The sequence below is a fragment of the Geotrypetes seraphini genome, chromosome 4, assembly GCF_902459505.1.
Source record: "Geotrypetes seraphini chromosome 4, aGeoSer1.1, whole genome shotgun sequence".
NCBI lineage: Eukaryota > Metazoa > Chordata > Amphibia > Gymnophiona > Dermophiidae > Geotrypetes > Geotrypetes seraphini.
This window is the reverse complement of record NC_047087.1, coordinates 168,428,581-168,445,035: the sequence shown is the minus strand read 5'-3', so window position 1 is coordinate 168,445,035 and position 16,455 is coordinate 168,428,581. Positions and strand designations below refer to the sequence as shown.

The window sequence follows — 16,455 nt, the reverse complement described above, 5'->3', positions numbered from 1 at the left end:
TTCTTCAGGGGCTTCTGCCAAGGAGGGAAGCGTTAGAACAGCCATTGTAGTTGGAGATTTGATCATTAGGCATGTAGATATCTGGGCAGCTGGTAGATGTAAGGATCACTTGGTTACCTGCCTGACTGGTGTGAAATTGGCAGACCTCACTTGTCAACTATGTAGGATTTTAGACAGTGATGAGGAGGATCCAGTTGTTTTGGTACATAGGAATATGTGGGAGGGAGGTTCTGGAAGCCAAATTTAGGTTCTTAGGTAGGAAGTGGAAGTCAAGAACCTCCAGGATAGCATTTTCAGAAGTGGTCTCTGTTCCACGCTCAGGACCCAAGAAACAGGCAGAGCTTTAATGTGTGGAAAAGGTGATAGTGCAGGGAGGTAGGTTTTAGATTTGTTAGGAAGGGGAAGCCTATTCTGGAAAGATAGGCTCTACCTTAATCAATGTCTAACCAGGCTGTTGGCATCAACATTTAAAAAGGAGATAAAGCAGATTTTAGACTAGAAATTGGAGAAAGTCAACAGTTGCTCAAAAGTACATGGTTCAGAACAAGCTGTCTTTAAAAGATGTCACCAAAACAAGGAAGATAGACTATCCTGATAGTGAGGTTGCAATAGAGACCATAATAAAGGCACCTGTCTACATACAAAGCACCGAAAAGGGAGCCCAAGGGGGCCTCAACGACGAGACAATCAAGGCACAACAAAGGAGTCATGAGGATGAGATGTCAATAATTCAGCCAATAATTCAGGTGTAAAGTTTAAAGTTCACTTTATTGATAGTAGCACTGCGAGGACTCGAAGACTCGACATAGATGTTGAAACACTGTCAGTGTCGAGTCTTCGAGTCCTTGCAGTGCTACTATCAATAAAACGAACTTTGAACTTTACACCTGCGGCTGAATTATTGACATCTCATCCTTACGACTCCATTGTTGTGCTTACATACAGAGCAAACAGATTTAAAAGATTGCAAATTATCACTGTCAACTGCTGAACAACTTGTAAATAAAAACAACAAACATTGTTTGAAATGTGTGTATGCAAATGCCAGAGGTTGTAATAAAGACCATAATAAAGACACCTGGTCTACATACAGAACAAACAGATTTAAAAGATTGCAAATTATCACTGTCAACTGCTGAGTAACTTTTAAATAAAAACAACAAACACTGTTTGAAATGTGTGTATGCCTAAGAAACAAGATGGGAGAGTTAGAATATATTACACTAAATGAAAATATATGTATAACCCTGTTGGAGGGAAGATAAATTATATCGCACTGATAGGATGGATCAAATTGGTAGAGACGTAGCATTATATGTTAAGGATGGTCTTGAATCAAATAGTCTAAAACTTCAACAGGACACAAAACACCTTGGAATCCCTATGGATAGAAATTCAACATGTAAAAGGGGAAAAGGATAGTGATAGGAGTGTACTATCTTCCATCTAGCCAGGATTAACAGATAGATGCAGAAATGTTATCCAAAATTAGAGAGGCTAACTAACTGGGAAACACAATAATAACAGGTGATTTCAATGACTCTGATGCTGACTGGATGAATGTAACATTGGGACATACTAAGGATTTAAAATTCCTTGATGAAATTAAAATATGGAGCAGCTGGTTCAGGAACCAACAATTCTAGACCTAGGGCCTCTTCTATTAAACTATGCTAGCAGTTTCTAGTGTGGGGAGCCGCACTGAATGGCCCGCGCTGCTCCCGACAATCTTAGAGTTTCTATGAGCGTCGGGAGCAGTGCAGTTTAATAGAAGATGGGGCTAGTCCTTAGTGGAGGACATGATTTGGTGCAGAAAGTAATGGGGCAACTTAATAACAGTGATCATAACATGATCAAGTGATATATAAACTCTGGAATAATACATGCAGGAAATCCAACACATCAGCTTTTAACTTTCAAAAAGAAGACTGTGATAAAATTAGGAGAATGGTAAAAAACAAAACCCAGCTTCGAGGAGCAGCTTTGAAAGTCAAAATTTATATCAAGTGTGGATGTTATTCAAAAATACCATCCTGGAAGTCCAGTCCAGATATATTCCATGTATTAAAAAAGGAGAAAAGCAGAACAAATGACAGCCAGCATGGTTAACAAGTGAGGTGAAGGAAGCTATTAGAGCTAAAAGAAAATCCTTCAGAAAATGGAAGGATCTGCCTGAAAATAATAGGAAAGAGCATAAGGAATGGCAAGTCAAATGCAAAGCACTGACAAGGAAGATTGTGTTGGAGGCAAAAACGCATAATAAATACTTTTTTAGGCATATTAGAAGCAAGAAACTGGTAAAAGAATTAGAGAATGACACGGTGAAAAAATTGGTCCCCGTCACCGCCCCGTCCCCGTCTCACCATCCTCTGCACCGCCCCGTCACCGCCATTCCCTTCACCGCCCCGTCACCGCCACTGCCACCCCATTCACCGCCCCGTCACCATCACCGCTGCATATATAAAAGCCTCAAACGGGTACGATTTTAAATACTTTTCTTTATTTACGTATAAAGGAAACATTCTTTAAAACTTTAAAACTTAGTTAAATATTAGTTAATAACTATACAAAAACAAACACGACATGTACTTTTAATGCTTACAATGTTAGCCTACATGGTAAGTAGACGCGGCCGCTGTACCTAATCGCGGCAAAGATCTCCCTGCCGTGATTAGCATAGTGACCGCGGCTACGGCTGCAAGTCTCCCCTCCCCCAGCGATCACGGCAGGAGGGCACCCAACCCCTCCTGTAGACTCCCCCCAACGGCCCTCCCGACAATCGCAGCAGAAGGGTACCCAACCCCTCCTGCCGGTCCTCCCAATGGCCTCCCCTAAGATCGCCGGCAGGAGGGTACCCAACCCCTCCTGCTGGAGCCCCCCCGATGATCGCAGCAGGAGGATATCCAACCCCTCCTGCCAGCTCCCCAACAGCCCCACTATGATCACTGGTAGGAGGGTGCCCAACCCCTCCTGCCGGCCCCCCCAACGGCCCCCTATATCGCCAATAGGAGGGTACCCAACCCCTCCTGCTGGACCCCCCCCAACGAACCCTCCCACCCCGGAACCCCCTTAGTCTTACTTTCCAAGTTGGACTGGACGGTTCCTCACACGTATGGCCAGCAGGCTTGCCTCCGTCCAAATGAGGCAGGCTCGCCCCTACCCTGCCCAACCCACAGGATCCTAGGGCCTGATTGGTCTAGGCACCTAAAGCCACTCCCGCTATAGGAGGGGCCTTAGGTGCTTGGGCCAATCAGGCCCTAGGATCCTGTGGGTTAGGCAGGGGAGGGGAGGGGCGGGCCCGCCTCATTTGGACGGAGGCAGGCCTGCTGGCCAGACGAGCGAGGAGCTGTCCGGTCCAACTTGGAAAGTAAGACTAAGGGGGTTCCGGGGTGGGAGGGTTCGTTGGGGGGGGTCCAGCAGGAGGGGTTGGGCACCCTCCTATTGGCGATATAGGGGGCCGTTGGGGGGGCCGGCAGGAGGGGTTGGGCACCCTCCTACCAGTGATCATAGGGGGGCTGTTGGGGAGCTGGCAGGAGGGGTTGGATATCCTCCTGCTGCGATCGTCGGTGGGGGCTGTTGGGGTAGGCAGGAGGGGATGGGTACCCTCCTGCCGCGATCGTTGGGGAGGGCTGGTTCTGTCGGCATGAAGGGCTGAGCACCTTCCTGCTGGCGATCGTCGGGGGGGCGGGTTCTATTGGCAGGAAGGGTTGATCTGACAAATGAGGAGCCAGTATATTGGGGGGCGGAGTCAATGCGGCAACGTGCAAGTTGGATCGAGAGTTGGAGGAGACAGACAACATGGCGGAGACATCGAACACCTGGTCACGAACACGGTGAAACACAGGTAAATAGCGGTTCCTAGAAGGGGGTTCATTGGCCTGCGGGGACAAATCTTTTCACCGTTTTTGCGGGCGGTGAAAACTTTTGTCCCCGTGTCTGCGGTGATTTGGCTTTGGAGTCTCCATAACCCGCAGCCAAACCGCAGCCACGCCGCAGCTGCCTGCGGGGATCGCTCCCCGTGTCATTCTCTAAAAAGAATCAGTTGAACCTCTGTACAACCGAGGGGTACAAGAGGCACTCATAAGAACATAAGAAGTTGCCTCCACTGGGTCAGACCAGAGGTCCATCACGCCCAGCAGTCCGCACCCGCGACAGCCCCATCAGGTCCATGATCTGTCAAGTTTTCCTGATATAGCCCTATATCCCTATCTACCTCTATCTGTACCCTTCAATCCCCCTATCCTTCAAGAATCTATCCAATCTCTCTTTGAATCCCCGTAGTGTACTCTGCCCGATCACATCCTCCGGGAGCATGTTCCATGTGTCCACAACCCGCTGAGTGAAGAAGAACTTCCTGGCGTTAGTTCTAAACCTGTCCCCTTTCAGTTTCTCCGAATGCCCCCTTGTACTTGTGGTTCCCCGTAGTCTGAAGAATCTTTCCTTGTCTACCTTCTCTACGCCATTCATGATCTTGAAAGTTTCTACAGGACAGAGAAGGCCATAGCTGAAAGATTAAAATTAAATCTTTGCTTTGGTCTTCACTGAGGAAGATGTGGGGGAGATACCGGTGCCAGAAATGGTATTCAATGCTGAAACAGAAACAAATCTCTTCATACCTGGAAGATATAATTGGGCAATTTAATAAATTGAAGAGTACAGATGAAATTGAAAAATGAACTTGCAGAGCTATTGTTAGTAATTAGTAATTTATTTTACAATCGAGAATGGTACCGGAAGATTGGAGAGTGGCCAATATAATGCTAATTTTTAAAAAGGGTTCAAGAAAATTATTGACCAGTGAGCCTGATGTCAGTGACAGACAAAATGGTAAGCATGGATTGCAAGTTATACAAAATGCTGCTGCTCAGCTTATCTGTAGTGGAGGTAAATTTGAGCATGTTACCTCTCTCTTACAACAACTGCACTGATTGCTTACTAAGAATAGGATAATATTTGATGCATTAGTGTTGATTTTTCATGCAGTATATAAGGGAGTGCCCTGGTACTCATTAGTGCTGCCCAATTTGCTGACTCAAATCGATTCACTGATTTACTTCAGTGAATTGATTCAAATTGATTCATTGTCAGAAAAAAATCAGACTCGCTGATTCAGTGACTAACAACACCCCCCTCCCGGTGAGACCTGACATACCTCCAGGCCTCCTAAAGCAGCAGCAGCGGTGGCTAGTCAGTAAAGGCAGTGCTCTGAACAGACTGGTGTGGCCTGTTCGGCTAGGGCCTTCCCTCTGCTGCATCACTGATGGCACGGCAGAGGGAAGCTCAGGCAGAGCAGGCCACAAGCAGCCTGTTCACAGTGCAGCCTCTGCCGCTTTAGGAGGCCCATAGGTATATCAGATCACATGGTTGGTGAGGGGGGGGATCAGTCAGGAGGTGGACTTGGGGTGGAGGAGAGGACAAAGACGTAGAAAGGGGTGAGAGGGAGAAATCCAGCATATGGTAGAGGGGAGGGAGACATGCATGGAGGCAAGAGAGGAAGAAATTTTGGACACAGGATGGAGGGCAAGGAGAGATGGTGCATGGGAAGAGAGAAAGAAATGTTACACATGATAATGGAAGGGAGGAAGTAAAAGTTTCTGCATGGAGGGGAATACAGAAGTTTTACCCAGGGCACAAGGCAGGGAGAGAGAGTGAGTGAGTGAGTGAGAGATGGCAGACAGTGGGAAAGAAACAGAAATATTGGAAATGGCAGTGGAAGGGAAGGTACAGAGATGGAAGATGAATAGTGAGCATGGAGAAATTTAAAAAAAAAAAGGCAAATGGGCAGGAGACCCTGGAGCGAAGTTAACAGAAGACAAACAGAAACCAGAGCCTGGTACCAACATGATTTGAATAATAAAATGGTAGAAAAAAAAATATTTTCTGTTTTGTGTTTCCTGCCAGAGTGAGCGTGAGCTAGAACCTAACAGAGAGAGGAAAAGTCTTTTTTGTTTATTTCGTTTACACCACAGCGCTGACATGGAGTTGAAGAGGGCAGAGTGGGGTAGAGTGGATGAAGAGGCTTCAAAATAAACCACCAAGAAATTTGAAAAACCCTCCAGATTGGGCAGGAAAAGCAAATCGAACTGAATCAAAAAATCAATTCAATAGGCCGAATCAAATAAAAAAAATTTTCCCTGAATCAGGTAGCACTAGTACTTATCACAATCTATGACGTGGCATCACCCACAATGCCCTTTAAGATCTGAAAATTAATGCGGTTATCAATAGATGATTACTGTACAATGAGCAAAATATGCTGACATCAGACAAAAAACAATTTTAGTAGCGAGGTGAATTATTGGAACAACCTGATTGGGCAATTAAGGTTAGTGGATAACATTTAACCTTTTAAGAATCTTCTGAAAACATCCTTACTTGTGGAAGCTTTTATTAAATATACATGAGGTATTGTTTACTAAGAAATAGCAGATGAAAGATGTTGATTTTATATCACATTAGTGTTATTCTTATTTGATTTTATGTATGTATTATTATAACCTGCTTTGGTTTTAAGAGGGATATAAGACTGTTAAATTAATTAGTTAATGAGACAAAGCCAACATACATTTGGTCAAGGGAAATCATGCCTTACCAAATCTACTGCATTTCACTGAAGGGATGAATAAATATGGATAATGGTGAGCTGGTAGATATTGTGTATCTGGATTTATTAACTTCCTTTTTATAAAGACAGTCACCCAAAGCCTTTTACAATACATTGAACAGTAATCTTAAGTATTTTCCATGTCTTGGCAGGCTCAAAATCTTAATTGTGGTACCTGGGTTAATGGAGGGTTAAGTGACTTGCTCAAAGTCACAAGGAGCAGACTGGGATTGAACTCGCACCCTTAGGGTGCTGAGGCAGCAGCTCTAACCACTAGGCCACTCGTCCACTCATATGGCAAAGTACCTCATGAAAGACTCCAAAAGTCATGGGATAGGAGGTAAAGTCCTATTGTGGATTAAGAACTGGTTAAAAGATAGAAAACAGAGTAGGGTGAAATAGTCAGAATGGAGAAGGATAGATAGTGGGGTTCCCCAGGTGTCTATGCTGGGGCTGCTGCTTTTTAACATACCAATATAGCTACCACAACAAGAATTTCCAATATAAACCAATATAGATACTGCAAACATGAATTTCCTATTGATTCTATTGTTCTATTTAATAAGGACGTTAATTCACTATGTCCACAACTACACTTAAGTCACTATCCCAACCTATCTATTAGGCACATAATTGACCCACAAGAAGATAGGGTAAATCATATTAAGCTATATAAACCAATATAGCTACAACAAGAATTTCCAATATAAACCAATATAGCTACTGCAAACATGAATTTCCTATTGATTCTATTGTTCTATTTAATAAGGACGTTAATTCCCTATGTCCACAACTACACTTAAGTCACTATCCCAATCTATCTATTAGGCACATAATTGACCCACAAGAAGATAGGGTAAATCATATTAAGGTAATCTCAAATAATGGAAGACATCAACGTAACCTTAAAAAAAGGATAAGGAATGTAAAACTTATCAGAACTACTACATCTACCAAACCTGTCACATCCGCCTCTGTTCCTTGTGCTTATCTTAATACTAGATCTGTTAGAAATAAAGCCTTCGTAATTAAAGACTGGATCATCAGCAAGCAAATGGCCTGTCTTTTTCTAACAGAAACATGGCTACTATCTGAAGAAGATCCAATAATAAATGATCTTCTACCAGATAATTTTAAAATTCTTATGCTAAATTGTGATGGAAGAAAGGGGGGAGGTTTAGCAATTATTCTTAAAGAAGGATTTGAATTCGAACTACTGGATTCCAAAATGACCAATCAAATATTAGCCTGTAAAATCAGCAATAAGGAGCTAGAAGAATCCCTTTCTTGCATACTATTCTATGTCCCACTGAAAAACTGGCCAAAAGCCAGAGAGGACTTTTGTGAATTTGTCCTACATAATTCAATTACTCCTTCATACAATATCATCGCAGGAGACATAAACTTACATCTAGATGAAGAGGATAATCCAGATGCGAAAGACTTTAAAAACTTTCTATCTTTGCTAAATTATACTCTTCCTGTACCCACACAAACACATGAAAAAGGTCATCACTTAGACATGGTAGCTATGTCCACAAAGGAGATTTTAGACCCTTCCATCTCTCTACCTAACGGTACCTGGTGCCACGATATCTAGTCCGACCATTTTACTTATTATTTAAAGTTAAACTGGACTCATTTAAAATCTAAAACACAACCAAGGATAAAAAGAGAGCATCTCACAAGGGGTCCTATCAATCCAGAGGAATATTGGTCACAATATGAACTACAAGCGGAGATAGGAGAAGGGTTCGATTTTTGGGATCACTGGATGAAAACTAGCACATCCATTTTAGATAAAATTGAACCTACACGGAACAACAAAAGCTGCTCAAATAAATATAACAAATGGTTTGACACCAAACTTCTAAAAATGAAGCAACTAGTCAGGCAACTAGAAAGAATTTGGAAAAAAACAGGAAAATTGACAGACCGGAACAATTGGAGATCCAACATAAGAATCTATAAACAACTGATGAAAGAAAAACGTAAAGCATTTTACTCTTCCATAATCGACTTATCTAATACTAGACCAAAAGGTATCAATACAAAAGAGCTGTTCAACCTGGCTACGAATTTATTTAACACCACACACCACACTCAACTCGTGCATAATATCAAACTACCTTCAGCAAATGATTTAGCACAGCATTTCGATTCAAAAATTAAAAACCTAAGAATCAACTGTTCGACAAATGACACATATGAACATCAAATAACCAATATGCAAGGAAATGCTATTCCAGCTGACATGATTTGGAGTTCCTTTCAAGATTTAGAATGGAATAACTATATCAAATTATATAACAAGTATTCAAAATTATATTGTGTTTTGGACTCATGTTCCCCAGAAATTATGAAAGCAGCTCCATTAGACTTTAAACTATCTTTGCTGAATTATGTAACCGATAATCTAAAAAATGAAAAATTCCTCACTAACAATGGCCACATAATAATAACCCCAATTCCAAAAAATAGCAAAGAATCTTCAGCACTAGTCACCAACTACAGACCAGTAGCATCAATTCCATTTATTGTAAAACTCATGGAAGGATTGGTACATACCCAATTAATGGAATATCTCAATCAATTCTCTCTCTTACATGAAACTCAATCTGGTTTTAGACCTTTGTTCAGCACCGAGACAGTAATTGCGGCTATCTTGGATAACTTACGCCTCCTGTTCAGTAAGGGACTTAACGCCCTGATCAATTCAATATGAGCTCTGCGTTTGACTTAGTAGACCATGGGAAACTGCTACAATACTTAGATGCAATTGGTATCAGAGAAGAGGTGCTAGACTGGTTTCGAGGTTTCCTGATGTCTCGGACCTATCAAGTATGTTTCAATTACGATCTCTCTGATACCTGGAGCAATCCATCTGGCGTTACGCAAGGGTCACCACTATCCCCGTGGCTTTTCAATGTCTACATGTCTTCATTAGGTGCGCAATTGTCCCAGCTGGGGTTAAAATTATTTAGCTATGCAGATAGCTTCACGATCATTATCCCATTCACTAACTCTCTCTCGGAAATCACTCCCAAAGCAACAGAAGTACTAAATTTGATGGAGCATTGGATGACAGAATTCAGATTGAAACTTAACACAGATAAAACAAAATTTTTTGTAGCTTCACCACACCCACTTGATACCAAAACATCACTATGCATCAATAAACTCAGTTATTCTATTCAATCTACTATGAAGATACTGGGTGTAACACTGGACCAGAGCCTAACTATGAAAGACCTGGTGGACTCCATAATCAGAAAGGGTTTCTTCACTCTCTGGAAGCTTCGGTTCATTAGAGCATATTTTGATGTGTCATCATTCAGAATTCTGGTACAATCTCTCATACTGAGCCAACTTGATTACTGTAACATCGCGTACTTGGCAATTTCCCTAAAGAATACACGGCGACTACAATTAGTGCAAAATACAGTGATCAGACTGATCCTCGGGTTGAAGAAGTTCATCCATGTTACACCTTCCTACCGACTTCTGCATTGGCTGCCAATGGAGGCACGTGTGAAGTTCAAGTTTGGTTGTCCCCTAAATACATAACTGACCTTTTCTCTTTCTCTGCCAACAGACATAAGAGAAGTTCACACTTAAATTATGTCTCCCCTTCAGTTAGAGGATGTAACATCATCAACATCTCCTCTCACACCAGGCAGCATTATGGGGTAAAGATCTAGAACAATTGCTTACGTCTACTACTTGTGGGGAATTTAAGAAACGCCTAAAAACATATCTGTTCCTAAAGTACTTAGGCAACTAACCTCATCCCACAATAACTGATTCCTTTGAGTTGTTAATCACTAGTTTCTAAAACTTTGCTAATTCCACTCAACTTGTACCATCTTTCAATCAATGTTAACCGGCAGAACATTGCTAAATCCATTCAAACTGTCACATCTTCTAATTATTGTAAACCGCATAGAACTTCACGGTCCTGCAGTATATAAATTGTTATATTATTATTATTATAAATGACCTAGAGAGAGGAATAACTAGTGAGGTAATCAAATTTGCTTAAAACACGTGGAAGGGCATAATCAAAAGGGACATCTAAGTCCGTTTACGTCCATCTCGCAAGTCGTCCAAAGTTAAAAAGAGCCTAAGACACATTTTCGAAAGATACGTCCAACTTTTTTTTACTTTCAAAAATCGTCTAATTATACGTCCTGCCGATCAGATCGTCCAAGCCATTAAATCGTCTATCTTTATACCACATTTCCGTCCAACCTTCTGTCCAAGTCCAAAACGCCTAGAACAAGCCCTGTTGGATGTGGGAGGGGTCTGCAAAGTGATGGACTGCACACCCAGACATGCCACCTAAATAGTGGGGTACCTTACAGGGCACTGCTGTGAACTTCACAAAAAGGATGCCATGTCTTTTCCTCCCTACAGCTCCCTTATAGGTGACAGTGAGCCCCCAAAACCACCTCCAGAATCCCCTAGACCCACTTATCTACCACCCCAATAGCCCTAATGGCTGCAGGAGCAACTTATATGCCAGTACAAAAGGGTTTTGGGGGTGTATAGGGCAGTGCACATGTTTCAGTATCAATGCATTGATTACAGGGGTTTATGGGCATGGGTCCTTCTCTCTATGGGTCCCTAACCCACCCCCAAGATGACTTAAGCTGCCTCTGTGCTGGACGACTAGGCTTTCCTATGCCAGGCGGCCAGGTGATGATGGTCTGGAGGCTGAAATTTAAAGTTGTGAATAAAATTTTTATGGGGGTGGGGGGGTTAGTGATCACTGGGGTAGTGTGTGGGGGTCTGTGTTATGTGTTTTCAGTGCTTATCTGGTGAGTTTAGGTGGGTTTTTGTGACTTAGACCATGTTTTACATGGTCTAAGTCACAACGTCCAAGTTCTGTTTTTGTTCTGTTGTTAAACTTTCGGTTATACATGCTGTACGACTAAGTCTAAGCCGGCCCACGTCTCACCCAACTCCCGCCTTCAACACGCCTCCCAAAACGCCCCATTTAGCTTTGGACGTTGAGCGGCACTATGAAGGCCTAGGTCATTTAGAAATACGTCCAAAACCCGTTTTTATTATCGGTGCTTGGATGTTTTTGAGAAATGTTCGTCCAAGTGCCGATTTAGGCTGGTTTTTGGATGTTTTTTTTCTTTCGATTATGAGCCCCATAGTTGTTAAATCACAAAAGGATTGTGAAATTATGCAAGAGTACTTTGCAAAACAAGAGACTGGGCATCAAAATGGCAGATGACATTTAATGTGAGCAAGTGCAAAGTGATGCATGTAGGAAAGAGGAACTTGAAACGTATCTACATGATGCAAAGTTCCACATTAGGAATCTCTGTCCAAGAAAAGGATCTAGTTGTCATCATTAATGATATGTGTGCAACAGCAGCTAAGAAAGCAAATAGAATATTAGGAATTATTAGGAAGGGAATGGAAAACAAAAATGAGAATGTTCTAATGCTTTTGTATTGCCCCATGGTGCAACCACACCTTGAATACTGTGTGCAGTTCTGGTCATCGCATCTCCAAAAAGATACAGCAGAATTAGAAAAGGTACAGAGAAGGGTAACAAAAATGGTAGAAGGGATGGGATGAATTCTCTATAAGGAAAGGCTAAAAGTGGCTAGGAGTCTTCAGCTTAGAGAAGAGGCAGCTCAGGGAACATATAATGGAGGTCTATAAAATACTGAATGGAGTAGAATGGGTGGACGTTAATAGCTTGTTTATTCTTTCCAAAATACTAGTATTAGGGAAATGCAAGAAGCTGCTAAGTAGTAAATTTAAAACAAATCAGAGAAAAAATTTCTTCACTCAACGTAATTAAATCCTATAATTCATTGCCAGAGAATGTGGTGAAAGCCGTTAAAAAAGGTTTGGACCATTTTCTAAAAGAAAAGTCTATAAGCTATTATTAAGATGAACTTCAGCCATTACTTATTTCTAGGATAAGCAGCATAAAATGTGTTTTACTCTTTTGGGATCTTGCCATCTACTCATGGCCTGGATTGGCCATTGTTGGAAACGTGATACTGGGTTTGATGATCTTCAGTCTGTCCCAGTATGGCAACTCTTATGTTCATTTTTTTGGCCAGCTTTAATATTTAAGCAGCCTCCATAAAGTTTCTCTGTTCATTGTATCAAAGTGAAGAAACATCACAAATACCGTTTTTATGCTCTATAAGACGCACCTGACCATAAGACACACCCACCTGTAGAGGAGGAAAAACTAAGAAAAAAAATAAATTCTGAACCAAATGCTATGCCCTGTACCCTGTCCCCCCTCTGGTGGTCCAGTGGTAGGCTGGGACAGGGCACATGGCATGGTTAGTAGTGGGCACGTCTAATGGTAGGCACGTGTAGTTGCAGCCAGCCAAACAGCCAACCAGTCCCAAGCCAGTCAACCAGTCAGCCAGCCCCATAGCAGCCAGCCAGCCAGCCAACCCCAAGCCAGCCTCCCCCCGGTACCTTTTTCCCATCCCGGTGGTCCAGCGTGCCTTCCGCGCTCCTGCCTCAGTTCCCCTGCTCTCTTCCGGCAGCAGCACAGCAGTGCATGAGGCAGGCGCACGCTTTTTACATGCCTGCTTGGTCTCTTGCTGCACTATGAATGACTGCCTGTCAGTTCTCCTAGCCACCCAAGCAGCCAAACTGGACAACCAAGTCGCCAATCTACTGACGGCATCCCTAAACTACAAAACATTTAGAAAAGAAATAAAGATCATACTCTTCAAGAAATCCCTGAAAAAAGAAATAACAATGCAAGCTTCAAATCCCGCTTCTCACTAAAGCCCCCAACCCAAAACAACTAGCCATACTCATTTATTACTCTCCTTGAAAATGACCAGATACCTTTTGCAATATCTTTTTGTAATATCTTTTCTCAATCATGAGAAACTTAAGACAAGTTTGGAAATTCTTTGAAAAATCACAATTCCAGCTCTTAGTACAGTCCCTAATACTAGGCCTACTAGACTACTGTAATATCCTCTATCTCCCCTGCCCTGCAACAATAACAAAACAATTACAAACAATCCAAAACACAGCACTAAGACTCATCTACTCATTGAAGAACATGACCACATTACAGAAACATATCTCAAATCGCATTGGCTTCCAATCCCAGCAAGAATACAATTTAAATTCTACTGTCTATTTAAGACTTTATACGGAGACAGTTCAAACTACCTGAACAACTGCCTCATCCACAACACCTCAACCAGACATAGGAAAACTCACACCCCATTCTCATACCCCCCAATTAAGGAGATCAAACGGAAAAAACTATATGATGGCCTACTAGCTACTCAAGCAGCCAAACTAGACAACCAAATCGTCAATCTACTGACAGCATCCCTAGACTACAAAACTTTTAGAAAAGAAATAAAGATCATACTATTCAAGAAATCCCTGGAAAAGAAATAACACCGCATAATCATATTCATTTCTTACTCTCTTTGAAAATGATCAAATCTCTTTTTGGTAAGATCTTTTTGTAATACTTCCTTGATAATTCTTTTGTAATCCACCTTGAACCACAAGGTAATGGCAGAATAGAAATCCCTAATGTAATAAGTCCTTTTTACTTGTATTTTATTTAATTGAGTTATATTTTTGCTATGTACATTTCTTTAATGTTGGTTGTCAGACAAGGGTATATCAAGTTTATTAAATACTGATATTCTACTCTCAGGTGACTTGTTCTCACATTTCTTACCTGAATTAGGGAAGTCTGCTTTGTTGTTGTAGGAGAAAGTCACCATAGACCCATCACTAGAAGGCTTGGCTAGTCCCAGAACCTCTGTGGCTTGCAACAGAGAGTAAGGGGTTGCAGAAAGGAGGACTAACGTGCCATCATCATCCTCACCTGGATGTACCAAGAGGTGGGCACCTGTAGGAAGAGCATCTGGTTATCCTGGGCATGTGACCTAGAAATACAATAGCGACAGAGAGCACAAGCGAGCTATAAACAGTTTAACTGTCAACACATCACATTCTCTTTCTAAGCTGTGCAAAAATGTTTGTGGAAAAAATATCTGATACTGGGAATAATTTGGCTCAGGTGAAAAATAGGAAGTTGTATCAGAGGGGGGGGTGGGGGTGGGGGGAACATGGCAAGAGGAAGACATGTAGGAGTTGCTGCTAGCAACCCTTTGAAATTAGAAGCTTGTTAAAGGAAGGAGAGAGGGAGATGCAGGCAGGGACGATTAATAAATAGACCCAAGAGGCACGTGCCTAGGGCCCAAAGTTGTCAGGGAGGCCCGATGAAGAACCAAACAAGACTCCAATTTTTTTTTTCCCCTTTTTCCCCATGGAAAGATCAGCAGTGCTGCCCCTCCCCCCCAAAAAGATCTGCAGCGCCAGGCCCCCCGGGAAAGATCTGCAGCGCCGGGCCCCCCCCCGGGAAAGATTAGCAGCGCCGGACCCCCCTCCTGGGAAAAATCGGCAGCACCCTCAACCCTCCCCGGCAGCGGCAGCAAGTTCCAGCAACCGTTCCTGCAAGCGGTGCTCAGCCAATAGCTTCCCCTCTGACGCAGCTTCCTGTTTCCGCCTGGGCGGTGCGCATCAGAGGGCAGCTTTGGCCGAGCAGCAGCACCACTTGGAACAGAACGGTTGTCACAGGATCAGCAATCCCAGCAATGCTGCCTCACACTCTCCCGGCTGCATGCGCACAGATCACCGACAAGACCATCCTCATCACGCCCAAAGCAACCAAACCTGCAACCTTGGGACCAACCATCGGAATACAGGAAGAGGCTGGAGACATTGATTCCTGGCAGCTGGTAACTTCCTCCACAGGCAAATGCAGAAGACCTTCCTCTCATTTTGTCTCTTTCTCTCACTTACAGGGCAGTTCTGCATCGACCCCACAAATCATAAGAACATAAGAACATAAGAACATAAGAACTGCCATCTCCGGATCAGACCTTTGGTCCATCAAGTCCGGCGATCCGCGCACGCGGAGGCCCTGCCAGGTGTACCCTGGCGTAATTTATAGTCCATCATATCTTTATATGCCTCTCTTAAGGAGATATGCATCTAGTTTGCTCTTGAAGCCTAGGACGGTCGATTCCGCAATAATCTCCTCTGGGAGGGCATTCCAGGCGTCAACCACTCTCTGAGTGAAGCAGAACTTCCTGACATTAGTCCTGAACCTGTCCCCCCTTAGCTTCATTTCATGTCCTCTAGTCCGTGTCAAATTGGACAATGTAAATAATCTTCTCTGCTCTATTTTGTCGATTCCTTTCAGTATTTTGAAGGTCTCGATCATATCCCCACGCAGTCTCCTTTTCTCTAGGGAGAACAATCCTAGTGTTATAAGTCTATCCTCGTATTCCAGTTTTTCCATACCCTTCACCAGTTTTGTTGCTCGTCTCTGCACCCTCTCCAGCAGTTTTATATCCTTCTTTAGGTAGGGAGACCAATGTTGGACGCAGTATTCCAAGTGTGGTCTGACCATTGCCCTATAAAGCGGCATTATAACTTTCTCCGATCTACTCGAGATTCCTTTCTTTATCATGCCCAACATTCTATTTGCCTTCTTGAGGAACAGATTCCAGCTCAGCGTGCACGTGGCAGTAGCAGCTGTTGCTGCTGCCCCCTGACTTAGCAGTAGCGCGGGTGCAGCTCCTAGTCATCTCGCTCATTTAAACTCAGCCTCTTCCATCCTGGAGAGCCCTTAAACTGATGGCACCACCAGCAGGGTTGTCATGGCAACAGAGGAATTGAGAGACCAGATCACCTAGGTGGGAGAGAAAGAGACTAGATTGCCTATGGGGTGGGGCTCTTATGCCCACCCACTTGGATTTCTGGTTACCCAAAATTGGGTGTTGGGGAGAGGGTGTAAGAGAGATGGG

At 43.0% G+C, this 16,455-nt stretch overlaps 1 protein-coding gene across 3 annotated transcripts in view; it reads right to left on the bottom strand.

The window, feature by feature from the left end:
• LOC117359105 (anoctamin-10-like) overlaps window positions 1-16,455 on the bottom strand; it is a 151,943-nt gene that overhangs the window by 108,848 nt on the left and 26,640 nt on the right. For 2 of the 3 annotated variants that reach the window (XM_033941285.1, XM_033941286.1), the window contains exon 3: window positions 14,316-14,489. In XM_033941285.1, the coding sequence (XP_033797176.1) occupies window positions 14,316-14,489 (174 nt within the window). Of the gene's footprint in view, window positions 1-14,315; window positions 14,527-16,455 lie in introns of all 3 variants that reach the window. The other variant, XM_033941287.1, reaches the window with a different exon arrangement.